The sequence below is a fragment of the Panthera onca genome, chromosome A2 (genome assembly GCF_046562875.1).
Source record: "Panthera onca isolate mPanOnc1 chromosome A2, mPanOnc1 haplotype 2, whole genome shotgun sequence".
NCBI lineage: Eukaryota > Metazoa > Chordata > Mammalia > Carnivora > Felidae > Panthera > Panthera onca.
Window position 1 is genome coordinate 46,776,508 of NC_138340.1, and position 27,221 is coordinate 46,803,728.

At 45.5% G+C, this 27,221-nt stretch overlaps 2 protein-coding genes across 7 annotated transcripts in view; one reads left to right on the top strand and one right to left on the bottom strand.

Annotated features, from left to right (window-relative positions):
- The window catches only part of ITPR1 (inositol 1,4,5-trisphosphate receptor type 1), a 326,810-nt gene that overhangs the window by 292,009 nt on the left and 7,580 nt on the right, over window positions 1-27,221 (top strand). For all 6 annotated transcript variants that reach the window (XM_078442797.2, XM_078442799.2, XM_078442803.2 and 3 more), the window contains 6 exons: window positions 1,753-1,948; window positions 3,295-3,387; window positions 4,587-4,726; window positions 5,289-5,454; window positions 8,364-8,524; window positions 26,329-26,490. In XM_078442797.2, coding sequence (XP_078298923.1) covers window positions 1,753-1,948; window positions 3,295-3,387; window positions 4,587-4,726; window positions 5,289-5,454; window positions 8,364-8,524; window positions 26,329-26,490 — 918 coding nt within the window. The remainder of the gene's footprint in view (window positions 1-1,752; window positions 1,949-3,294; window positions 3,388-4,586; window positions 4,727-5,288; window positions 5,455-8,363; window positions 8,525-26,328; window positions 26,491-27,221) is intronic.
- The window catches only part of LOC132678788 (uncharacterized), a 37,211-nt gene continuing 29,155 nt past the window's right edge, over window positions 19,166-27,221 (bottom strand). Inside the window, exons 5-7 of the mRNA XM_081790690.1 lie at window positions 20,763-22,591; window positions 20,499-20,536; window positions 19,166-20,395 (exon numbers count right to left, since the gene is read on the bottom strand). The gene's annotated coding sequence lies outside the window, so the exon portion shown is untranslated. The remainder of the gene's footprint in view (window positions 20,396-20,498; window positions 20,537-20,762; window positions 22,592-27,221) is intronic.

Sequence of the window (27,221 nt, forward strand, 5' to 3'; positions counted from 1 at the left end):
AGAACTTGAGTTGATGTCTATAGATGGTGGAGTTATTGGTGATTTTTGGTTTTCTGTGTGCTTTTCTCTGTTTTCAAAGTTTTCTTCATTAAACGGGTAATTCACTGATTAGAAGACAGTTTTTTCTGTATAAAGTAACGCATATCCATTGTTTCAAAGCCAGAAGTTATAGGTGAGTGAGAAAAAAAAAATCACTTGTCGTTTCAAGAACTTGGTGGCTATATAATCTTAGAGTTCTTACCGCCCCCCCAAAACAAGTGTCATTTGTTGATTGTCTGAAGTTGCTCTCACTTGCTGCTTCATAGCGGCTTGTTGGAAAATATTTAACCAACGTTAATAGCAACATTAGCCTTTTGTACTCTTCAGTTGATGAAACACCTCTTCCTTGCTTCCTTCCTTTTGACTATGCTCCTTTACCCAGTGTCCTTCACGCAGGTCTCAGGACACAGATTGGCGTTATGGAGGCAGAAGGGCTAATTGACCAGAAAATGAACTCAGATGTAAAGCTATAAATTGGAAGGGACTCAGAGATCAGCTATTTCATTCCGCTGATTTTACAGATGAGGAAACTGAGGTCCAGAGAGGTTACAGAGCTCCGCCAACATCTTGCTGTAAATTAAAAGCAGAGTGAGGATTGAAACCCTTGTCCCCTGACTCACTTGGCTGTGCAGTCATTCCCAAAAGCCAAGGGGAGGCAGAACCTTCAGAAAATGCAGTCGATGTCAGCACAGAAGCCAGATTAAAACTAGCCCCCAGGTCCAAGAATTAGCCCACAGAGTTCTCCTCCATGTCTCTTTATTCTTTCTCCAGCCAAATATCTGAAAAAAAACAACCCATCAGTCCCCCCATACCTAGAAGTACCTACAGGCCAACTTCTTGCACAGAGCAAGTCTCTTAGCAGAGGGCAAGCCTAGACTGTGAACCCACAGTGTACTTCAGGGGGTCTCTGCCTCGCCCTGCCACTAGAGAAATGGGAAAGGTTTAGACTTCCTCTTGTATTACCACCACCAGTGATCCTGCCATGAGCTTTGGGACCTTGGCCGAGTCCCTTCAACAGGAAATTATAATTACCATTTACCGTGATGCACTCAGCACGTACGGCTGGCCATACGGGATGTACCATACACAGTATATACATCACGTAGCTCTTGTTCACTACAACTCTCTGTCCTCCCATCTGCACATGAGGAAACAGAGGCTCAGAGGGAAGGAGAAAGAACCTAGCCTGCTGTTGTGATGTCCTGTGGTTGAACTAAGATTTGCACCTCTTAACTCCACAGTGCCCACTGCCTGCACTGCCCGGTTGGGTGTGGCCTTCCCCTTGAGGCTCTGGGAGGACAAGGACCAGGGCTTGCCCACTCCCGCTTCCAGAGTGGCTGGCCCTTAGCAGAAGCTCAGTAACTACTCCGTGAATGCACACTCATCACTTTCCTCTCCCTTGCTTGCTGAAACTCACTGGTACCACTCTGTATTTGTTCCCTCTACAAGCACCTCTAAACTGTCTGAGTAACTCTTGAAATTCCAACTGGTTCCCTCCTTCCTTTCCTATGCTTATTTCCCTTATCTCAGTTTTCATTAAGACAGGCAAGTATGAAGTGTTAAGAAAACAGTAGAATGCTTCTGAGTTGTTAAAAGGGTAAATTCTCTATAAATCAAGTTGTCATTATGAGATATGTAATCTACATACATACATACATACATCTAATATAGAGGTTTCCTAAAACCATCGCATTGTCTTCTTTGTTTTTAAAGCTTTTTGATTTGGTATACAGAGAAGAGACTCTGCTTAATGTCATTAAAAGTGTCACTCGCAATGGCCGGTCCATCATCTTGACAGCAGTTCTGGCTTTGATCCTGGTTTACCTGTTCTCAATAGTGGGCTATCTTTTCTTCAAAGATGATTTTATCTTGGAAGTAGACAGGTTGCCCAATGAAACAGCTCTTCCAGGTGAGTTTGAGTCTTCTCATCTTTTTTTTAATGTTAAAAAAATATTTAATTGTAAGTGAACTAAAAGAGAATGATGACTTTAGCAGTGTAGGTATCTCCCAGCACTGAGAGCATGAATTCTGAATAGAGGGCTTAGTCGTCGCTTTATTCAAAGGGTGGTAGGATATATCGAATGCTGAGTGGGAGTGTCCAGAGCCTACACTTTATTGCCTAAAGTCATATTTTAAACTAATAGGACTTATTCAAAAACAGTTTGACCATATATGTTGAAAGGTAGGAGGGTGCATCCCTCTGGCTTGGTAAATCTACTTCTAGGAATTGATCCTTAAAGGAAAAGCCTTCTGCCTGTGCATGCAGAAATGATGTGTATGAAGGATGCTGACTCCATTGGGAAACTGGAAGCAGTCTAAACATCAAGTGTTTTATTAGGCTGCAGTCCTCTGGGGTGGCTTGCCCTGCAGTTAGGACACATCTTTATAATCCTTCAACGAAAAGCACCCACAAATATATGGGAAACTGCAGAATAATAACTATAATAGGATCCACATATATATTTTTAAAAATTAAAAGCTCACATATGTCCTTTAAAATATGGAAGAATATACACCCCCCCCCCCCCCCCAGCAGTGGCTGTCTCTGGGGCTTGTTTACTATGTACAAGTTTGACAGTGTGTATTATTTTTATATAGAGCAAGAATAGTTTTGAGAATGAAATAAAATGATTATATACTTGAGTGAGTGATACCCAAGTCTTCCTTTGTGTCAATCACAATATTTTAACACCGTTATAAGTGAAATGTTACTGGTTTTTTATCAGGTAACCAGAGACCCTGAGTCCAAGGAACAAAGTAGAATTATTATCACTGGCTGTGCCAGGCAGCCTTTTTCTAAATGCTGCATTCTTGGCATGTAATTCCAGCTTCCAAGTTGACACTGACTGAAATTTCCTGCCAACCATCTTAGGGTTCTGAACTAAACTGGTCTGGACCTTGGATTTCCGCTCATGCCTGCTGATGCTTTCCGTGCAGACTTGGTGTAAATCTTGCTGGAGTCTGTACGCTCAGTAGTATTTGTCGAAGAGTTTCAGCTGTGTGTCTTTAAAGTTGGAGAGGTGCTATTTAAGTGCGATATTTCTAGTAAGCCTACAGGAATTGACATTTCTGGCTTCTTTCCCATCCAGATCACCAAATGAAAGTGTAAATTGCATCTCTGCCTTGAATTTATATGCAGGAATGTAGGGTGTTATTTATGTAAAGAATTGTTTAATCAGCCGTGAATTGGGGACTTCAAACATTTTAACCATATGCTGCCAGATTGTTCATCATAAAATTTCCTCTCTCTCCCAGAAGCCGGAGAGAGTTTGGCAAGCGAGTTCCTGTATTCTGACGTGTGTAGGGTGGAGACTGGGGAGAACTGTTCCTCTCCTGCACCCAAAGAAGGTAGGAACGTGTAGCCTTAAGCCCCGTGTTAGTGACAGGCCCTTCTTGAAGCTTAGATGGCGCACATGACATTGGAAGCAGATGGAAGCAGATTTACTCTTGAGAAGTAAGGCCAGTAGCAAAGAGGAAAGACTGGGAGAGAGGAGGGGGATGAAAGGGAAGAAGGTCTAATAGCTGCTTGATTGATTCAGGCACTATTTCCTGGGTGCCCTCTAGTTGCCAGGGACTGTGCTATACTCTAAGATACACCAGTGTAGTGGGGTAGGCAGCCAGGCAGGCACCTTGCTGATGACTGGAGAGTATGCTAATGCTGGGAACAAGGACAGAATACAGAAGAGAGGCACCCAGCCTAATACTGGAGTAAGAGTATCCCTAAGGAGGTGATAGCTAAACTAAAATGGTAAAATCTTGGACAGAGGAGGAGGAGTGAGTGTTCCAGTTAAAGGGAATAAGGTGTCCAAAGACTTTGAGGTAGAATATACCATGTTGAGGGATACAATGATCATGAGGAAGAGTTAGTAGTAAGAAATGAAGCCAGATGGGTCATCAGTAGGCCAGATCATAAAGGATCTTACATGTTAGGCTAAGAAGGTTAAACTACATCCAAAGGATGAATGGAAGTTGTTGAAAGCCAGGAGTGATCTGTGTTTTTAGCAAGACCATTATCACTGCAACTGGAGAAAAGAACAAGATAGGCAGCAAGACATGGTTCCTTTTCCAAAAATGATGAAGAATGAATGGATAGCGTCCAATATAAAGTGATTTATCTAGAGGACCTGCTGTAAAACGTTGCTGGGTCTAGCCAGTGAGGAGCTTGGGTCCTATGGGATTACCCTCAGCTGAGAGACAAGATGCTCCTGACTCAGAGTATTAAGCAACTTATCTAAGGTCAAACATCTGAGCTGGGACTGGAGTTTAAAATCTGAGAAGGATAGGGAATATTATAGATTTAATATAGGGAAGGGCACTTGTGACTTAGCTTGAGAAACTAGCAGGGGTTGGTGATGAAAACAGAATTGCCCCCAGGTAACCTCAGATTTTTGAAAGAAAGTATTTGATACCTGATTCCTTAGTTTTACTCTTTCTTGTTCCCGTGTGTCTGTCAGCTGGCAAGATGGCATTCAGGAAAGACAGTGTCAAAATCATGGTATGTCTTTTCCCACATGCTGTAAATCTGTTGTTTCTTACCACATTCATAGAGCTGGTCCTCACAGAAGAGACAGAGCAAGACAAGGAGCACACGTGTGAGACACTTCTGATGTGCATTGTCACGGTGCTGAGTCACGGGCTGAGGAGCGGGGGCGGAGTAGGAGACGTGCTCAGGAAACCATCCAAAGAGGTAGCTGGATCCTGACGGGAAGGCAGAGGTGGGGGGAGGTGGCTGGATCCCGAAGGGAAGGCAGAGCTGGGTGGGGGTGGGGAGCAGCACGCAGAGAGCTTGCATGGAAACCGAAGACAGAGGCAGAGCTGGAGTAGTGATGAGGAGACGTGCAGGACTGGCCAGTTGAGGCTTCTCTCCCCTCCATCCATGGCCTTAGTATCAGGGTGCAGGGAAACCCTCTTTGTGGAAAGCCCCGCCCACTCCACGTACTGAAATGCTCGTGCAGGGCTGGGTCTGGCCTGCCTGAGCACATCTCCCAGACACCTTAGATCCCAGGAAGCTGTTCTTGTGCACATGCCACACAACACTTGCAGAACCGACAGTCTGGGCAAAGGGCTTGAAAAGGGACACAGTTGTGACTTTTCAAGTTTGATGCCCAATTTAACTTGTGACAGAGCAGACCAATAGGGTGAGGGTGAGCCCTGAATGTCGGGCGCGTCGAGTCCTCCTCCTTCTGCCCTGAGCTCTGTGGGCCAGAGGACAGTGGGTCACGTTGCTGATGGCGACGCCTCTTTTCCAGGAGCCTCTCTTTGCTGCCAGAGTAATCTATGACCTCTTGTTCTTCTTCATGGTCATCATCATCGTCCTTAATCTGATTTTCGGGGTTATCATTGACACCTTTGCTGACCTGAGGAGTGAAAAGCAGAAGAAAGAGGAGATCTTAAAGACCACGTGCTTTATCTGTGGTGAGTGTGGCAGCCAGCCTCAGCAGGGAAGCGCGGGCTTTCTGTGGGAGAGGCGCTGCCCTCCTGCTCTAGCATCTCTGGCCTTGGCGTCGGGTGGACTTCGGTTCTGCCTCTGTTCTGCCGGGCAGTGTTTGCAGTGCTCGTCGATTCCCTGTAGAGGTTGCCTGTGCCAATTTGTTTTAAGGAACGAAGTGTGGGGTGGCAGGGATGTGATCGCACAGGATCGGAAATGAACATGGCTTATGGTCTTGTGTTTGTTGGGCTGCCGAGCATCTCCTGGTCCCGTCCTAAGTAACCAGAATGGAGATCTTCGTCCAGTTCCAGCCTGTGGATGTCTTCACTGCAGATGGTATCAGGCATTAAGTGAAAGAATATTCCTCTTAGAGTGTATGGTGAAGATGTCAGGAGTCAGACCTGGGTTCTGATTAAGTTACTGCAACTTAGTAGTCGTGTAATCATGGTATAGTCCCTTCAGTTCTCTGAACTTGAACTGCTCATCTGTGAAATGGATGCAATAGTATGTACTTCTCTGCATTATTGTGGGGCTACGAGAGTCAGTTTATGTAACACAGCTAGCACAGAACCTGCACATTGTAGGCGCTCGATGATGAGTAGTAAACTGTGACAGAAGAGAGGTACAGGGGATACCCAAGAAACCATTGTCACTGTAACTGCAGAAAAGTATATGTAAATGTAAACTAATCATGTAGGGATCTGGGAGCTAAGTAGTCATTTCAGGATTATTCATAATATAGTTACTGAATATATAAATTTCCTATTGGTACAGATGCTCACAAAATGAGCATTTTCCATTTCAAAACTTAAATCTTTGCTTTTTGCCCCCTGAAAACCACTTAAAGCCTTTTGTTTTGAAATAATTCCAGAGTTACAGAAAAGTGATTAGAGCAGTACAAAGAATTTCTATATACTCGTTAACCAGACTCCCCAAATAGTAATAATTTACCTAATCTGCTTTACTCATACAGTTTTTCCGAAAAGTCAGAGATTGGCTGGCATGATGTACCTTTATCCCTAAATATTTCAATATATATTTCCTAAATAGTAAGCTGTATATATACACACAGACACACGCGCACACACACACACACACGCAGCATAGTTATCAAAATTAGGAAATTAACAAAGATACCATGTTATCACTCAATCTCCAGACCCTATTCAGATTTCACCCTTTATCCCAGAAATGTCCTGTACAGCAAATGAAAGCCCAGGTCACGTCATTGCATTCATTTGTCACGGCTCATTAGCCTCCATTGACATTTTTTAAGAGTTTGGTCATTTATTGTGTAGAATGTCCCTTGGTTTTGGTTTCTCTGATGTTTCCTCACAATAGAAGTGGGGTATGCATTTTTTTATAGGAACATCAAAGAAATCTGTTTTTTTTCTCCTCATTGCATCATTTCAGGAGGCATGAGATGCCCACTCATAACCAGTGACATGAACTCTGATCACTAGGTTAAGGTGATAATTGTCAGGTTTCTCCAGTAAGTTAGGTTTTTATCTCTTTGTAATTAAGAAACATTTTATGGGGAGATACTTTGAGATCATGTAAATACCCCACTATCCCTCAAATTAAACATTAATCCAGTAGCTTTAATGTCCACTAATGATTTCTGCCCGAGTCTTTTATTAGGATGGCTCTCCAATGATGATTTTCTCATTTTACTATTTTTGCCTTTGTTAACTGGCTTGTTCTTTTAAATAAAAACTCTCTCTTCTCATTATGTATGTGTACTATATATGTGTAAGTACTTTTGGATTTGTAACAACATGGATTCCTATATTTATTCCAATGGATTATAATCCTTCAATATCATTATTTGCTTTAATAATCAGATTTCCCCATATTTGTCCAGCGAGAGGCCCTTCAGTGTGGTTTCTGTTTTACCATGGCACCATAATTTTTTATGTACTTTCCTTACATTTTTAGTTCCATGAGCTGTTCATTTCAAGCTTAACTTGTACTTCCCTGACCCAGCCGTAGTATCACCCATTTCTCCAAAAAGTCCTGGTTCTTTTTAGCAGAGAATGGTATTTGGAAGCTAAAATCTAGAAGATCTAGGATCTAGGTGTGCTCATTCCTGCTGGAGTGCCACTGCCAGACCCCAGAAGGGTTATTAGGGTGCAGATGAGGAGTACACATGTATATGCATACACCTGGGTGTTTGTATACACATACATATGTATCGACACACTTCTGTATCTATTTTATATACATATGAAAAAGGATGAGTTCATACCCATAGCTCTAATTCCAATTCAACATTACGGTGTTTATCTTTCTCCCTTTCCATATTTGTGCTCTCTTCTTTGACAGTGAGAAATCTGGCTCCCATGATATACCACATAGTTCTTTGATCGATCCAAGAATATACAGAAACTAGTCTCACAATTGCTCACCCAGACCTCTGCAAAACAAACTTACCAGCTAGAGTTCAAAATGTGCCTAAAGTTCTTTTTGTCCTCATTCTGTCTCTTCAAAATCCTTTTAACATGTGTACATTTTGGCATCTCCCTGGGAGAAGGGACCTCACATTCACCAGTTGCCTGCTATGCATGAGCAGGTCACACCTGTGCTCATTTAAGCCTGAGCACTCCTAGAATGCAGACGGCAGTCCCCCGTTCCCTGATGGAGCAGCTGAGGCATGTGGAGACTAAACAGTGACTGGTAAGGGGCAGAGGTGGGACTCAGACTGAAGCCCATCTCTCTCACATCCTGTGTCTTCCTGCTGTGATGTAAAAGGGAATGCATGTAGAAGGCCAACAGAATCCAACTCTTCACCAAGATGGGAGCTGGAACCACAGCCTCCTCTCTGGACAGTTCTCTCACAGATTTTTCTAGACCATGGCTGCTCACTTGGGGCCGGGGGCTTTCTGTCTCTCCTTAGGCTTGGAAAGAGACAAGTTTGACAACAAGACTGTCACCTTTGAAGAGCACATCAAGGAAGAACACAACATGTGGCACTATCTGTGCTTCATTGTGCTGGTGAAAGTGAAGGACTCTACAGAGTACACCGGGCCCGAGAGTTATGTGGCAGAAATGATCAAGGTGAGCAGGAAGCTCCTGGAGGCAGCTTGCGCTGGGGCCAGACAGCGGGTCTGTCCTCGCGGCTCACGGCCTGGTGCTGGGAGCCAGCGGGCAGGTCACACGGCAGGAAAATAACATCTCACGCTTAATGGGCTCTTATCATAGTTCAGGTATTAAACTCTAGAACTTTGTGCGTCCTCTCAAGTGAACTTCAGAAGCACCGGGCAGGTGGTATCATCTACACTTTAAAGGAGGAAACGGTGAGGCTCTAAAAGGTTCATGCGCAGCCACCTAACTGGGACTGGAGTTTTCACCTAGATCTAACTCTGTAGCCTGATTTCCCATCTCTGTGTACTCAGCCTCTTTTCTTCATTATGGCTGCTTTTCTGTTTTCTCCTTAAATAAGACCTGTCCCTAAGAGATAGCTTTTAAAAATGATCAGTCTATGTAATTCAGCTTGGTTTGTTTGTGTGGCCTCGGCCTACCCTTTCTGGGAGATGCTTCGCTAATCATCATAAAGGGATCATATGACAGAGGAACTGGAATCCCAAATTAATCTTGTTGCTGTTGGGGAGCATGACCGCCATGTCCTGGGAGGAGGGGGAGCTGCTGCAGTTTCCAGAGCACTCTTCTCAGTCCGGGCTTTGTGGAGGCACGAAACGTGTGCCATAAGAGTCCCAGGCCAGCTGTCCTTTCATACGTGTGGTTTCTGAACTTCGTTAAAACGTTCAGGGGACTCGGTAAAGTGAGGAGGCATGATCTGTGAAGTCTGGGGAGCCTTTGTGATTTGCACTAGCTCACTTGGGGGAGAGGGAGCCAGCCGTTAGCTCGTAAGAAAGACTACACAGTTCGTTGACTCTCCTTCCAGTTGCCAAGGACTTAAGCACTCAGCCCGATAATGAGTTATCCTAAATGAACCCTTCTGTGTTTTTTATGCAGATGTGATTTCAAAGCTTTTTATCTAAAGAAATCTCAGGTGATGTGTGTTCGTATAAATATCATTGTATGCAGTAGATGCAGCCAGGTTCGTTCTTTTCTTGCCGGCAGGTCAGCAGTCACATGGTAATAGTCTTGAAAACCCCCATTTGACACCAGCTCAAAGGACTCTGGGTTCTGGAAGGCTTTCTGGGGATACTGTGCCGTCTGTACCTTTGCGGTCCTTAAAGTCTAATGCCATGCTTCTGAAACTCAGTGTACATACAAATCATCTGAGACAGGCTTGGAGTTTTGATCGTGATTCAGCAGGCACTGTCAGGACTTGAGGTGGGGCAGCTCCAGCAAGCTACCGGGGGGTGCCCACGCTGCTGGTTGGCGGGTCATGCTTGGAGTAGTGAGAACCTAACTGAAGAGACAAAACAGATGCTGATTTGAGAAATGATCTAAACTGGTGATGTGGGTGCTAAGGACAGGTATTCCTCATACTCTGTAAGCATTTAGCATTTTCTGTCTTGTAAAGCTCTTTCACATATTTTACTGTGTTTGTAATTAAAATTACCTTAAGTGGAGAACCAATCCGAGAGAACTTGGAGGTTCTCTCCAAGAGAAATCGATGAGGCTTGATAGAGGAGATGACTTTTAAGGGGTTTTGAAAGAGAGAGAGTCACCAATTAGCAGAGGTGGGGGAGGGGGAAAAAAAAAAACATAGAGAATGAGAAAAAGATGCGAGTTCCAGAATGCGGTCAATAGATGTTCTCTCTTACAGATGAAAGCCACGCTCAGGGTTAGGTAGCTTGCCCAGAAGGAGGGAACGAGGGATTGGGGACGGGACCACAGCCACGCTAGACAGTAGACGAGGAGGGAGCTGGCAGCACTGGGCTGGCCTGGGACGGGACTGGTTTTTAAGATTAGGTATTCTGATGGTCGCCAGTGCAGATTTCCCATTAGGTCTCCAGGGTCAGGACACATCAACTGAAAAAGATCTCAGTGCCTTTCTTTTCCTGCAGTTGTTGATGTTGCCAAACGAAGACATTCTGTCAGCATGATGCTGACAGAGACTGGTCTGCACACACACATAAGTCGCTTCATTTGCATTAAGTCCTGTAATGCAGAAGAGGAGAGGACCTCTAGTTTTTACCCTTTCCCGCATTCTTTTTCTCCCTCACTTTGTGTGCTTCTCTCAGAAGTGTTTGTGTCCTATCTTTAAGTCTTTAGGGTCCAGTTTTAAAGTTTTCTGTTAATCCCCTTACTTTACAGTCAGAGAAGATTCTGTTGCGCTTTTAGGTTTCTGTCTCAATCACGTAAAGGGGCCTTGTGAGCCGTCACCTGGTGAGGATTAAGTGCCGGAAGTCACCACCCAGCCTGCTCAGGGCCCACTGCTTGGCCATGCTTTGAAAAAAATCCAGCATTCAGTGTGCTTTCCTCATCCACATCATTCTTGAATTGTACAAGAACTTCTTGTCAAAAGACCTAAAAATATGTAGCATCAAAAGATTGTTAACTCTGAAATGTCAGAGTTGCTGAGGAACCAGACGTTTCGTGCCCTTAGCGAGGGCTCAGGAAAGCGTTAGATCCCCTGGCTGAAAGGCAGTGCCTTTTGCCGACACCATTTTCAATGGTGCCTAGTGTTAAGGTTGCACGCATCCCTGCTAGGGACTCCCCGGAGAACACTGGCCACGGGAGGTTGGGTACTGGGGGTGTTCGGCTGGAAGTCCGTGGGAACTCAGAGCTGCGAGGGGCACGCCCACATGGTGGACCCATTCAGTCATACCCTGCGGGGCAGCCACAGCCAGGAGAGGAGGTCCTCTGAACATTCCCCCTGAGGAGGCAGGCATCCTGCCCTCCACCCAGGGAGGAAAAGCCAGGTGATCTCTCTGAGAAGCCACCTCTATTACTCCGGGATCAAGGAGAGAGAAGGGCAGCTAACCATGTCAGAGATGGAAGAAAGAGTCAGCTGGCCGCTCACGTACTCTTTCACTTACCTCATGTCCCAAAAGATCTCAGTGAGACAGGCTCTTCTGGGACTTGGGTTTCTCAGGAAAACCACCTCTTGCCCACTGGCTGGAGGCCGGGGGTCTTTAGCTCTCCCTCAGCTCATGAATTAAGATCCCAGAGACTCATTAAGAACTGTGAAGTACCAGCTGCCTATAGACAACCCAAAAGCCTGGAGCAGAAGAGGCCCCAGGTGGTCAGTGCGGAGGGGGAGGAGCTTCACAGCTGCCCTGAAAACAGCTCCCTGCCGACAGGGGTGTCAGGGAGGGCGAATAGGTTTTCATCTCAAAAAACAAGGAAACAGTGTGTTTCTTGCCATCTCGGGAGGGGAAGAAGGAGCGTGTGAAGATCACGGTAGAGTACTCAGCACCCACATGTTCACCCACAAATTAACTCTCATCTAAACAGAAGAGAAGATTGTATATTCTCTTCTCTCTCCTTGCCCTCTCTCCTTTCAGTAGAGATGAGGCTATCCCTGGCAGAGCCAAGGCCAGGCTGATGCCTCCCATGAAGGCCTTCCTCCCTAAGCATTGGATTTGGAGGCAGAGAATCCAAGATGTGAGTTTTGACTCTGCTCCTTCCTAGCCATGTCGCTCCAGGAAGTCAGGGGACTTCCCTGACCTGAGTTACTGTAAGTGGGGTTAACACCACCTCACAGGTCCACTGGGTGGTGGGAATGAGATGAATGTGGGGAACCCGGGGGTGGATGACAGAAGGGCCAGATGGACGGACAGAGCAGTCAGCAGGGAAACAGAGTGCAGTGCTGACAGAGAGCTGACGCAAGCATCGCGTCCTACACTTCCACAACTGTGTAAGATGTCTTGGCTGTTGGCACACTGTTGCTTAGAAAAGTCAGAATGGGCATCCTGACTCCAAGAAGTTCCTCCCATGGAAAATTCCGGCTTCTTCATGGCTCTTAAATTTAACATCTTAAGTGCTGTTAAATGTTGAGATAGGACAAAGTTGACAGTAGCATTTGTTCTCCATCGAACTGGCCTCCATACTTGTGACTAAACACACAATCTGTGTGTCTAGAGGTGTCCTCCACTCACATTCACAGCCCAGGACCAGGGGTTCAGGTAACTTGGGGAGTGGCCCCTGAGTTCGGTATGTTGGGTTCTGTCACGACTGGACTTGGCTCCCTGGTGGATTCGTCCCTTGACTCCACACACGTGATGGGAGGTGGGCTGTAACCAGCGCCTCAGAGGGGAAGTGAGGCCTCCCCTGTGACTCTTTACGGATCGCCCAGTGTCACTCCTTCTGGAGATGCAATCTCAGATTCGTTGACTCAGGCCCCAGACAGAGCTGTACTTTCAGAGAAATGTGACTACGGAATGACCTCACTCAGCCCTGGCAGTTCAAAGCAAGAGAAAAAACCCTGAGTTTCCTTCCTCTCCCCATAGGAACTTGATTTTTGTGCTACCATGTGGAGTTTTAGTGATAGCCTTTTATGATAAGCAGTTTTATTAGCCCTGAACTGCATTCAAATTTTCACAGTAATTTATGTCGCACACTTTTTAAATTTTTTTTTTTTAAGGTTTAGTTATTTTTGAGAGAGAGAGAGCACTAGCCAGGGAAGGGCAGAGAAAGAGGGAGACACAGTCTCCAAAGCAGGCTCCAGGCTCTGAGCTGTCAGCACAGAGTCCAACATAGGGCTCAAGCTCATGAACCTATGGGATCATGACCTCAGCCAAAGTCAGACGCTTAACCCACCGAGCCACTCAGGCGCTCCTGTAGCACACGCTCTTTTTCAGTAATTCAACATTCTTTGATTTGTATCCACTGCTGACTGAAATGAGAATTTGTTAGTCCATAGATAATGACACAATCAGATATATTTAACCTGGATAAGTGATAAATTAGTTGTATCTTTGCCTGAAGGAATTTAAATACTGCACATTGGGCATGTCGTACATAAAAGATCACATAGATGATTCCCAGCAAAGATTCAGCAGCCCAATTTTCTGTGACATTCAACCTCAGGAGAAAAGCCAGTGCTTACTTTGTTAAGCAGAATAAGTTATTCCTGAAAGTTAGAAACTCCAGGAATATTAAGAAGGAAGATTGGTAAAGACCAAACTATAACTTAAACTATACAAGTACAGATTTTATTAATGAAATCTAGATTTCCCCTCTGTACTTGGAATTCTACCTTCAAAAATAAGTTCTACTTTCAGAGTTGTGTTTTTGAGTGAATTGCAGGGTGATAAGAGAGAATGCTGTGGGTCTGATTTCAACATCCCCTGCTACCTGGAGCTGCTCCTGACCCTTCTCTTCTCCCATATGGCATGTTAACTGACCACCGGGCCAGCTGGGGAGAACCCTCTCCTACCACAGCCTGAGTGTCCTAAGAAAGGCTGCTTCCAGAGGAGTGGACTCTGCTGTGCTCTGCCGTAACAAGACAGACTGGATAATAACTCTGATAACAGGCCATGTTTAATCATTACGTACTGAAATAAATGCTTTGCACACATGATCCCAATTACTCCCCATAACAGCATTGTAGATAGCACCATTACCATTTACAGATGGGAAACTGGGGCCCAGAAAGGTTGAGAAGCTTCTGCAGGGTCACCCTGCTAAGTAAGAAGGGCTGGTGCTGACAGAACCCACCCTGGGGCTGTCCTGACCTGTGCATATACAGTGTGGTTTCCGTCTGCGTTGACACGCAGCCCTCAGTGTCAAGAACCTGCAGCTGTTGGTCAGGCTGAATCTGGTTTTCCTGCCTTGGACTGGCTCATCCCCCAAGGGCCTCCTTCCATCCGGGTGGTGCTGAATTAGCCACATTCAAAAGAGGCAAGGCCCAGCAAAGGCCCCAATGGGGGTAGGGAGAAGGGTGAGGAAGACTGACCCCCTGGGTGATGCTGAGTGGCTAACGCATAAATCAACGAGATAGAAGCTCTGTGCAGTAGATGAGTGTTAATTCCCTGAGCTGCCGCCAGCACAGCTAGTTAGGGAACCCCCTTGAGTCGAATACTACAGGGGGTTATAGGAATGACGGGAGTTCAGGAAAGGCAGAGCCAACTCTTGCGAAGGGTGTATCTGAAATTACGTGTTAATTCTAACTCGGTAAAATCTGATCAACCTCCTTACCCTCACCTGAGCCTGGAACAGGGAATGCTCATTCCTTTCGTGGCCATTATTTGAGGGGGGAGAGGTGTCTAAGGTAAAGGGGAGGGAAAATTCACCAGAACCATAGACAGACGGGCTTCCACACCCAAGTGACTCATCTGAATGGTTAGAACTCCCTGATAATTAGAATGTCTGATCCATCATCCTTTAAGCCTGGTGCTTTTTCTCATAGTGAGAACAGACCACGCTCTCCGTCCCTCCCTCCCTCTTCCTCTCTCTCTGTCTTCCTCCCTCCCTTCCCCACACATGCTCTCACATACTATTCCACTAGAGATTTCTCAATTTGTTCCAGCTTGTATTAATTCACTTGACCTCTTCAGAAACTAGTTGTATGGGGATATAAAAGCAAAGAAACAATCTTCTAAATCAAAAGTAGTGTCATGGCAGCTGGTGAAATGCTGTTAGAAAATAGTGCCTTCTTTCACATAGGAGGAGAGAGTCCAGGAGCCTCCATTCCTGGAAAATGCTTTGCTGAAAACCCTTTTCAATTTGCATCAAAAAACTATGTAAGAGGTGGCTCAGTCAGTTAAGTATCCGACCCTTGATTTAGTCTCAGGTCATATGTCATGATTCATGAGATCAAGATCCGTGTGGAACAACACGCTGACCGCACAGAGCCTGCTTGGGATTCTTTCTCTCCCTCTGCCCCTTCCCCACTCGTTCCCACGATCACATGCTCTGTCTGTCCTTCTCTCTCAAAATAAAGAAATATACTCTTAAAAAAACATGTAAGAGGGAGATGTTTTTGCTAGAAAATACCTCCAGTTAAATTTTCCAAGCAAAGAAATTCTCTTAGCAAATAAAGCACTACTAAACATCGATGAGGAAATACTGTAAGAAGATTCAAAGCCATAGGGCATCTGGCCTTAGCAGATCATGTTGATCTGTATTAGCTAAGAAGACACAGGAAGCAAGCACGTCAGAAAGCAGTGTGTTAACAAGGGCAAAAGATCAGAATAGGAACTGAATTACCTACATGTCACCGACTTCTTTTAAGAGGGGAAATGACCCAAGTCTTGCACCTTTCTTGACCCAAGAGAGAGCCTTGGTGCTAGAAAATCTGCAGGCGGGCACTTGGCGAAGTGAGGGCAGCAGCTTTCTGCCCGAGGAGCTCCATGAAGGGACGAAAGGAAATAACTCGGGACAGAAATGGAAACCTGGAATTACTTGTGTTTCATAATCAGATAAGAGCGAGTCCGTCTGTAGGGAGGGAATGCTGGTAGTGGTCTTGTGAGCAGAAAAGTGAACGTAAACGTCAACCCGAAGGGTCTCAGCTCAAGGCAATGAGAAATGGGGAGTCCCTAGTAGCCAGGACTGAGAGTACAGTGCCAGAAGAGGTCAGCAGGCTGTGCACCCACCTCCCCACAACCACCTGCCTCATCGCGTGCCAGGCGGGCATGTCCTGGCTGGTGATTGAGTGACATGGAAACCCTGTGCTTTCGTGCAGATGTGCAGTAGTGGATTCCGACTTTTTTTTTTTTTTAATTTTTTTTTTTTAACGTTTATTTATTTTTGAGACAGAGACAGAGCCTGAACGGGGGAGGGTCAGAGAGAGACTAGACACAGAATCGGAAACAGGCTCCAGGCTCTGAGTGGTTAGCACAGAGCCCGACGCGGGGCTCGAACTCACGGACCGCGAGATCATGACCTGAGCCGAAGTTGGACACTTAACCGACTGAGCCACCCAGGCGCCCCGGATTCCGACTTTTATTCTGGGATTCCGGTGAGGTTGCTGAGAGGAAGAGAGTGCCTTCATCAGTTCCAGGGACAGACGTTTCAGTGCTGGTAGTGCTGCATCATCAGCTTCCCTGTCTAACCTGGGGGGCCACAAGCCTTGATTAAATGTCCCTCAGGCTCCGAAAGCCCTTTGCCGTGGGTGTGGATACAGCCCGTGCTGTGCTCCAGTACAATTCCCAGAATGCTTTCTGAAGTTAGCTGACACCATGGCAGAGCTCGAGAATATTAGAGCAAGGGAGAAGTGGAGAGGGATTTGGCATTTGCCGTTCGGTGGCTGGAAACAGCGTGTCAGCAGCACCGGACTCGCCTCCCAACCAGCCAGACATGCTCGCGCCCCACCCTCTGCACTTGAGCTTGGGTTTCTGTCCGTGGCGGCTGCACAGAGCAGTTGCTGAGCTATGATTCCCCGCCCAGGCTTATCACACGCTCTGCCCTCTAGTCTAGAGGCTAACAAGTCACCCCTTGCCCTGCTGTGCACTTCACGGGTGCTTGCTTCTTCTTACGAAGCACTTGGCATTGGGACCCTTGGTCTGCACTGACCTCCCAGCTCTCTCTGAATTTTCCACACTCTGACCTTCATAGAGGGTGTGCAAGGCACCATTGGTAAGAATGAGTGGAACAGAGCCATAATCGGAAAGGATTATCTATGCTCACTTAGAGCCTGTGCAGAATCTGAGAGAGGTATGTAGCAACTGTTGGATCATTCAGCTGAGGACTGCCTCCACCACTGGTGACAGTTTCCCCATTGTGAGCTAGTCCAGGGATGTATGTAGGAATTGATGTGTCTGTACACGCTTGTATTTGTATATACATATTTGTTCACATATTTCCCCCAACTCAGCAGACATGAGAAGTGCAAAAACGTATTTGCCTCCCCTCCACATACTGGAGCTGCCTCCTGCTCTTTCCCCCAGTACAGCGCCAACTGAGCTGCCTTCCTTGCCCCCTGCAGTCTCAGACGCCCTCACTGCACTTAGAGTGTAGTTTTCCCCTGAATCTAAAGACTGACTGTACCTGATACAGCTTACCTGACCACAAAATTACAGTATGTAATGCATATAACACAGAAAATAATATAGACTGTTTATTGGTAAGGCTTCTGGGCAACAGTAGGCTAATTGTTAAGTTTTGGGTGAGTCAGAAATCATATGCAGATTTTCACCTGTGGGCGTCAGCACCCTTAAATCCCTGGGATGTTCAAGCGTCAACTGTACATACGTTTAGGATTCTTTTAAGATATCCCTTTATAATGAAGCCGGCTAACAAGTCACTAAGCAATGTGAGAATGAGGAGTTATTAGTATTTAGGTACGGTCCTATGTATGTGCACATTACACAAGTGGACAAGGCTCTCAGTTTCTCCTTTCACACACCCACTTCTTCTCAGGGCCTTGGTGTGACCCCCATATAAAGTGAGAAAGTTGAATCAGGGTCTCTTAGGCCGTCTTTAGCATTGTAATTCAGCGAAGCAACTTGCAAAGCAGTGGTAGGAGTCCGTGAACTACTAAAGAGGGTCTCTGTCTAGAGCAGGGATGAGGGTGTCAGGAGGGAGAGAGGACGCCTGTGTGAACAAGCCGGTAAATCTTTGGGGTCAGGGTGCCTGGGTCAGGTCAGTAGAATGAGGGATTTGGAAAGGACTGAGGAATTTAGAGGGCCTGCACACAGCTGGTGATCTCTTTCACTCTTAAGAGCTGGAGCTCTGTGGCACATTTCCTCCAAGCCACTCCCATGTCAGTAACAGTGCCAGTGACTTGCCCCTCAGCTCTCACTGGAGTCGTATCAATGGTGAGGGAGATGACATTTTTCTCTTTTCTGGGAGTCTATCTAGGCAGGGCTGACCTTAAGGAAAACCATTTCAGGCAAGAGTTTGACAACATGTAGACCTATAGGATGACTAACACTGTTCAATGGAACATTGTTGTATACAAAGCAGCTTAAATACAACAACCTTACAATAGTGAGGTTTATGAGTGTATATGTAGGTGTATGTATATTCAAAAATCCCAAGTATTTTTTCCTGAAACAACAGCAAAGAAATTTGGAAAGCTGTTTAAGTAGACTTATGGAGAAAGTCATGGAATCCAGAAAAGAATACAGGAAAAAAACAATAAAAATCGCTAAAATCCCATACATAACCTCTGGGAATGTTCTGCTAGATTTCATAGCTAACTGAAAATGCTGGGGAAGCTGCCGGGGCAAAGGGTCATGAACCAGCTTGACCGGGGGCAGGTTACCCTAAGTGTTCTCTATTAGGAACCTCCAGTGGGTCAGCCGTGCCTTGTCTGACACCGTCTGCCAGCCCCACCTTTCTCTTCTGTGTGGCCCCTGGCTTCCTCACTTGGAGTGGCAAGCATTGCTTTCTCAGAGTCTCAGTGGGGGCCCAGAAATCGCTTCACCTGAGGGTCTACAATGACTTAAACCAGTGATTCTGCAGCTGGCTTTTCTTAGGGATTTCATCAGAAATGGGTGCGGTTCTCTATGCTGGCGAGGACCTGTCTTTGTTACACTGTATCATCCAAGAACAACTATTAACCGAGTCTGGGAAGGGTAAGTGGTCACTCCAGCCCAGCTGAAGATTATATAATGTGGCCTGCTTTGGTAATGTCATTCAGAGCTCAAGAACAGAACCACTCTGACACCTAAAGTTGGGAGTCATGTGGGTAACCTTCACATGGCTGTGTTGCCAAAAGAGAAATTCTGTATCTCTAAAATGGAATGCCGTAGAAAGGAAGGAACCTGACAGGGAGTCACTACACCTGGAGTCAAAATGTGGATTGCAGGGTTGACTCCACACTAGCTTTGAGACCTTAGGCTGATGACACCGATTTAGAATACTTTTGCATAATGCTTTCCAGCTTATGGGACACTTTGTCACACCCATTTGATCCTTACATGGTAACTCTGTGGGGGTAGCCCATGATCTCTTTCTCAAAACACAGAAACGGAGACCCAGGTTGGTTAACCAACCCATTCACTGGTGCACTGTCTATAACACACTGCGGCACTGTGACTTCAAGTCCTGAGCTCTTGATTCAGGCTATGACTCTTCCTGATGACAAACTCATGTCACAGGCTGTTGTAGAAACACACCTGTGAAATGCAGGGATACTGTAAGTGGTTTGAGTTCACTGTACTTTGGGAACAGAGGGAAGTGTGGATCCTTGAATTTGGGACTGGCCAACAAATTCCAGGTGTGGGATCTATTGTTTTTAATAGACTTTATTTTTTATAGCACTTTTAGGTTTACATACAAACAGAGCAGAAAACACAGAGTTCCTGTACACTCCCCCCTCCCTGCCTCACTCCCACCCAGTTTCCCCTGTTATTAACATGTTGCATTACTGTGGTATGTTTGTTTCCACTGATGAACCAAGATGACACATTATTATTAGCTACAGACCAGAATTTACATTAGGATTCACCCTTGGTGTTGTACTTTCTATAGGTTTTGACACATGTATAATGCCATGTATCCACCATTACAGCAGCAAACAGAATAGCTTCACTGCTCTAAAAACCCTCTGTGCTCCCCGTTTATTCATCCCTCCCTCTCCCCAACCCCGTGATCTTTTTACCATGTCCATACCTGGGATCCATTTTTTAGTTTAGTTTTTTCTGAATGTATAATCATTGCTATAAATAGCTTTTAGAGTCATTGAGCATAGAGATCATTATCACCGTTGTTCACCGAAAGCAACAGATTTGGGGTTCTATTTTTTGCTGTGATTTTAAAAAAGTGAGCTCTACAGATTATTTTAGTCCTGTTCAGTAAAAAATAATCACCCCTCCCTACAAAAGGGGCAAGTGATTTAAGGTTTATTAAGTGTCCTATATTCCTGCTTTTGGAAAGTTAAAGGATGATCTTCAGTCCTCCCCTGACTCCTCTGCGCTCTCATCCCCGGTGTCCCTAGGCATTCTGGGAAACCCTGGTGTGTCCTCCTGCTTGGTAAGCTAAGTAGAAACACACTTGCCGTCTGATCGAAAGGACAGTGTTTACCTTCTTTGATCTCCTCAGAGGGGACTATGAAGGAAAGAGAAGCCCCAGGTCTCTTTCTCCATCATGCCCCCACCAAAAAATGTCAAGTCTCCCGTCAGGCTATAAAAGAATAAAGGATTCAACAGTAAATGTTCCATTGTTTACGTGGTAAACTAAACAAGACTACCTGAGCAGACTTTCTCTGAGGAAGGTGACTGATTACCTCAGTAGTCTTTCTTAGAACAGCCTCTTCAGTTGAACCTGGGAAGAAGGAAAAAAAAAAAAACTCTTCTCAGAATGATTAGCATTTGCATCATACAATCCAACTTCCTCTCCTCCTCCTCTCTGTCTCTGTGTCTCTCACTCACACACACCCTCCCTCTTTCCAGTCAAGGACATTTCAAGAGGTCAGTACCGCCCCCGTGTCTAAAACTTCAATGTTTGCCTTTGCAGGGACTTTTCCAACTTTACCTAGAAAAGAACTAACCAGAACTTTAGCACTTGTGGTCAGCGTGCTTCCGGCTGTGGCTTCAGTCAGTTTGTCTGCTCTGACAGAGGAAGCACTTGCTGTGACGGGAACTGCACGGGCTGGATTGTAGAAGGACCGGGGCAGACAGTGCCTAATGACATTGGTATGTGAGATGCCAGCAGCAAGGAAAGCGAGGGAAGCACGGAGGGATGTTTCAGACCCAGAGTGACAGATGCTGCTGACAGACGCTCAGTGAACCAACAGCCTCCCCCAGCCCCACCTTCCTGCGTGTGCATGCGCGCGCACGCACACACACGCGCACGCACACACATACACACACACACACACACACACACACACACACACACACACACACACACTGAATTCATGTATAAACAGAATGCTGCAGTTGAAGATGATTTTCTTTAAAAACGCAGAAGCCAAGACACTGAGACATATTTCTGATCTTTACTACAGATAAAGGTAGCATTCTGCAAACATTTTGAGACCTTCAGACTCTGACTAGCTGGAGAGCCCTGCGTGACAGGCTTCACTGAAGTCCTGTAGCATGCAAGCAAGCGTGGCATTTTGTATGAAGGTGTGAGCTCAATACAAAGTAACTGGATTCAGGTGTGCTCTTGGCCCCTCCACTAGTTATTGGGGTAGCCTCAACATTTTCCATCAGAGATTCAGATCGTCTACAGAGGGGGAGCGTGTCCGAGAGCAACCTCACCCTGCGTCCCAGCATATCCTTCTGTGCAGGGCACCCAAGCAAATGGAAGTTGAGAGAATAGTTTGGCTAGAATTGCTAATTTTAGCCACTAGGTACTCCTTGGTAATTTGAGATTTGACTTAACAGCTCAGGGTAATGTTTTAATTAAATTCCTGGCAATACCTAGAACCTCAGAATTGGGGATTTACGTACGTCAGTGCAGAAAAGCTAATAATACATGCCATCCGGAGTACCTGAATTTCTGCAGTCGACCTTGTTTCCTCTGGTTTAGGATTTTAGTGGGATTCCCCCACGTTAGACTTCATTGTTAGATAGTAGAGTTGGAGGAAGGCATCAAGGGAGAGCCTGTAAGGTGGTAGGTAACCAGTCACTATCTAGACCAGGAAATCCTTGTCCTAGCTCTACAATGAAGGATTCTCCTGAGATGCAGAATGAAGGTTTATCCCTGGGATCAGGGCACATGGCCCAAAGTGGCCTTAGGCAGCAAATATGACACTTCTTTAAAATCTTAGATTTTATTTTGAAATTTTGATTTAATTTCATGTTATGTCGCAGGGCAAATTTTGAGTTCAATATAAAAGTCTTTTCCATAATTCATCATTGAATGATACGGACATTCTAAGAAAGATGCATTCTTTTCTGTCTGTGGCTTTATGTACTCCTTGGGAAAGGCCTTCATGCTCCAGGGTTACCGGTATCTCATGTACAGAAGCACAAATAGAGCAAAAACAAAGAGGATCTGAGTCCATCATCTTCTTCACCATGGAGACAAGTTGCACAGATGCCAGTAGCAGCCATCCTGATACTGGTCGGCCCCGTTCACTTGATCAGCAGGTTCTCATTAGGCACTCACAGCTCTGGAGTCCCTCACAAGTGAAGAACCATGCCCTAAGACCTGCCCCGTGACTGCAGGCTGTGCACTACAGCACCTTGGGGGCAGGGACCTGTCTTGCTTCAGACCCTCAGCACTCAGCCCTATGCCAGGCACAGAAGTGACACATGTTCAGTAAACAGTTGTTAGGTGAAGTTTGTGCCTCTTGCAATTTGTTCAAAGACTTCTCTGAAATCCTTCTGTGGGAGTCCAGGAATCAAATCTGCCAAAGACGGTGGGAACCTACAATGGAAAATTTCTTTTAATCTGTAGTCATTTGGTCACTTGCTGTTGGAATACAGCAAGAAACTGTTGCTTAAACTTTAATCTGTGTGCAGACTCTTGCATCGATTTTCTGTATTCTTTGGAAGACTTCATTAATGTGTGTTGGAAATGGGTGTTGTCTATTCTGTGGGGGGCTTGCTAAGCAAATGAACATAGGAAAAATTTGCAAGTCAGACTTGTGATGCACACTCTAACCAGTTTACACAGTTGAACATTAATTTGCAGGTCAGTAGTGAAGTAGCTACAGGTGAGTTCTGCCACCTGCTAAAGTAGTGTGTGCATGTCCCTCTCCCCGCATCTGGGCAGGCGGGCTCACAAGGGCTCCAGGTCACCTCTTTGCTTCTCCTTCCCTTGGCCGCCCCCTGACCCAGGCCCTCTTTCCGTGCCCCGAGTTACTCCTGTTACGTGCATTGGTCTGTCCTACACCTCGATCACGTATTCTGCAGTCTGAGCTGCCCCCACTTCCATCCAAACTGGTTTCCTCCCTGGGCCAGCTCCACTTTGTTGAGAATGCCCTCATGTTTGCATTTAGTTCGGCCAAGCACTGACCCTTCAGGTCCATGCCTTCGCCCAAGAGAATTCCAACCAATCATCATCACTGCTGGTCAGTTCTGACTTTGGCCCTACTCTCTGCCACTCATTCGACAGAGCATAGCCTGCTTTATCCCATTCTTCTTTTGTAATGTGTATGTCCACGCTCATTAAATAGCAAGTGCTGTGATGGCAGAAAGCCTATCTCATACTCAGGTATGAAAGCCATTTCCACTTTAACGAGGTCCAGGAGGCGGTGACCATGTATATGTGGCTCACTGCTCTACCCTCAGCACCATGCACATAAGTGACCACTCAATATAGGTTGAATATGTTGTTTTTAAAACATGTCCTTCCAGAGAACTAAAATAATGCTTTAACTTTTTATTTTAATCCAAAGAACTAGCAAATACTTCACCTCAAAATACACTAAATATTAGCAGTATACAGTTCATCAACACCAGATAATTTTCAGGGTCCCCTTTGAAATACAGGGAATTTGTTAAGTCCCTTGCTCCCAAGGACAAGTTACTTTCTCTTTCAGGGCTCAGCTTGCTGCATTATAGACACAGCAATGGTGTTAGTGATCTCTGAACTCCTTCTTGGCATGACATTCTGTCATGTCCCAATGGACGGTGTGTCCAATATGCACCTCTGAGTCTGACAGTGTAAGCAGAACGTTGGATCTTTCCTCTTCAGCTTGCTCTCCTGGGAGGAGATCAGTGTGTGAAAATTTATAGCAGTCACTGTGGGTCCGTGGGGCGTCTCATAGCTGGGCTGGCCTTGTACGTGTGTGATCTTACTGCATTAGTGATTTGGGCTCACAGTTTCATCAACCCAGCCCACACCTTCTCCTCCCTCCACAGGCTCGTTCACCCTAGTGGCAGTAAGTAAGCACCAGCCACTGCGTCCTATGTGTGCCCTTTTCTGAACACTTAGGTTCATTCCTCATGTAGAGTTGGACACTGAACATGGGATGTTTCTTCAGTAGGAAGGTGTGCCGTGTCTGAAAGACACCAGAGCAGTGAATATAATCAGTGACAGGTTACCTTAGCTGCCTTTCAGTGGCAATGCCAAGCTTAAATGTTTTCACATATCTGTTCTCCTCGTCTTTGCTCTAGACACACACAGAAAACTGATTATAGACATAGAAACAGCTCAGATTTTTAGGCTGGTCATCTTTGGAATATTTTATGGAATGGTCTTTTTGCCCATAACACTGTGGGGGGAGACTGATGAAGATGAACACAGGTTGATGTTGTTGCATGTGAGTGACGTGCTGATCACAGGGTGTTTGGTACAGTAAGGTAGAGATCATTTTCTCCTCAGCAATCTTTCTCAGCCACTGAGGCTCACCATTAAAGCATTTGCTATGAGGGCCCATGTAGGCAACAGAGAGGGTCTATCGTTCCTCCCTTCCACAAGTATTTATCAAGTGTCTACGATGTTTTGGTCACTATACTAAGGTAGTTCCTGCACTCATGATGCTGAAGGGCTAGTGAGTTCCTACTTACCAGACTCCCCAGATGTTTAAGCAAACATTTTCAAAGACATGTGATGCCATGTTACCAGTGTGGTATGCCTTCTTTGTAATATTTTTCAACTCGTTCTTACTTGACTTCAATATTGCTAAGTTGTCTTGGTTGCTGTTTGATACTTAGACATGTCTCGTGGAATTTTGTCTACGCTGATGCCTTCTGTATATGCCAGAGGTTGGCAAACTCCAGCCTATGGGCCAAACCCAGTCTGCTGCCACCAACACTCGCAAATAAAGTTTTATTGGAATACAGCTATACTCATTCATTTATGTATTGCCTGTGGCTGTTTTCGGGCTACAACAGCAGAGTAACTGTGACAGAGACCATATGGTCCACAGAGCCAAAGATATTTACTATCAGAAAATACTATACAGAAAAATTCTGCTGACCTCTGGTGTATACAAAGCAGCAATAACAAATTGTGTGTGTGTGTGTGTGTGTGTGTGTGTGTGTGTGTGTGTGTTGGTAGGGGGTGAGGGGATGGCAAGGTTTGTGTTAGAATGTCAATTACAATTTATCTTGATAGTACAAAATGGTCCCAGTCAGAAATGACACCAGATAGTTATGGAACTGAGTCAATTTTCTCAACCCTTATCTTGTGCTGATTAAGCTTTTACTATTCATTCCTGCCTCTCTGTACAGAACTTATCTATGATGCATACTTTTTAGGAGAAAGGCCTATGTGGGCAGAAGGAAGAGAGGTGGGAGGAGGAGTCTTGGCCCACTTGTTAACCAGCAGTGAGAAAAACTGTTTTCAGGTGTAAGCTGTAGATGTCAAAAGAAAGGATGGAGATGGACAGGAGAGGAGACTGAATGGGCCTTTCTTACACCAACTAATGGCACCTGTCAATGACGTCAAGCTGGGAGGAAAAGGAAACAAGAATAGAAGAGTAATTTCCGTAAGCTCACAGGGGAAGTGAACAAGAAGCCCCTTCCCCATTTTCGGCCTCCTGACAATTCCCTACCAAGCAAATGTGCACATACGCATATCCGGTAAATGCCAGAACACTTGGGATCTCAAAATTCATTCCACTTTCAGAGTGTTTGCAAATCATTTTCCAAGTATAATGCTTTTAAAAATACACGGCACAGTGTGAGGTATCTAGAGCAGTCACATTCATAGAGACGGCAAACAGAATGGTGGTTGGCAGGGGTGAGAGAGTGTTTAATGGGGCTGGAGATTCACATGGGGAAGATGAAATTCCCGAAGTGTAGAGGGTGACGACGGTTACACAACACTGTGAATGCACTTAATGCCATTGAATTGTACAGATAGAAGTGACTTAAATGGAAATTTTTATGTTCTCTATATTTTACCACAGTTTTAAAACCCACCACTCGTTAGCCAGGTCACGCAGTGGCTACACTCCTATTTACAGATTGGGGAAGCTGTTCGGAAACCTACCTTCTCCCCTGCATTTAGTTCTAAAGGGACTGCTAAGAACTGAGGATTCAATGATAATCAATTAAAAAGGTATTAACTGAATGGTGTTGTAACATGCACAGCACATTAGTCCTGGAACAGAGAGCCTAATGAAAGACAGCCCAGAGACAAGACGGCGTGGTAGCATCGCCTTTCTCGTCTGTACTCTTGGAAATGACTTTTTTTTTTAATGTGGATTCTAGGAAAGAAACCTTGACTGGTTCCCCAGGATGAGAGCCATGTCCCTGGTCAGCAGTGACTCCGAAGGGGAGCAGAATGAGCTGAGGAACCTGCAGGAGAAGCTGGAGTCCACCATGAAGCTTGTCACTAACCTTTCCGGCCAGCTGTCAGAATTAAAGGATCAGGTAAAGAAAAGAAACCCCATCTGCCCGCAAACACACATGCGCGTGTGTGCCAGACACTCACTACCCCCACTCACTACCAGACACACCAGATTTGACGAGGCGAAGTCGTCAGTAGTGCTCAGGTTAAAGTGCTGACGTTTCCACCATGTGGATGTAGAAGAGGGATCCGGGCCACGGAGAAGAAACTCACCTGGTCTCCCCATTTCCTTTCCACACCCCTTCACTGCCCTTTCTCAGGATGAGCCCCCGGCACTGTTTCCAGTGCTGCTAGTGCAAGGTTTTAACGTGAAAAACAAAACCAGAAAATGGGAAAATGCAAACGACTTCAGGGAAGTGCTGTACAGAAAACATAACCTGCAAAGCCATACTCTTTTTACTTCACTTACTGACAGACTAAAAGCTGTTTCTAGTTTTGCTTTCTAGTCTTCAAATCTATCAACTCTTCACCCAAGATATTTAGATTCAGCATGCTGGGATAAACCATAGTCGTGGTAGAGCTCCTTCTGGTTCCTTTTTTGGCCAAGTCCTTATTGAGTGACTACCACAGTGCAGGCATTATGCCAGGTGCTAAGGATAAAACCACAGACAATATGGACCCATCCCTGCTCCCTACAGAGCTTAATAGTCTACAGAAGCACTACTCCATCCTGCTCCCCATCCATCCATAAGGTAAACACTGGTCCCTTTAAGGAAGTGGGAGGAGGGGGAGATTTGTTCCAAAGCCTGTGTAC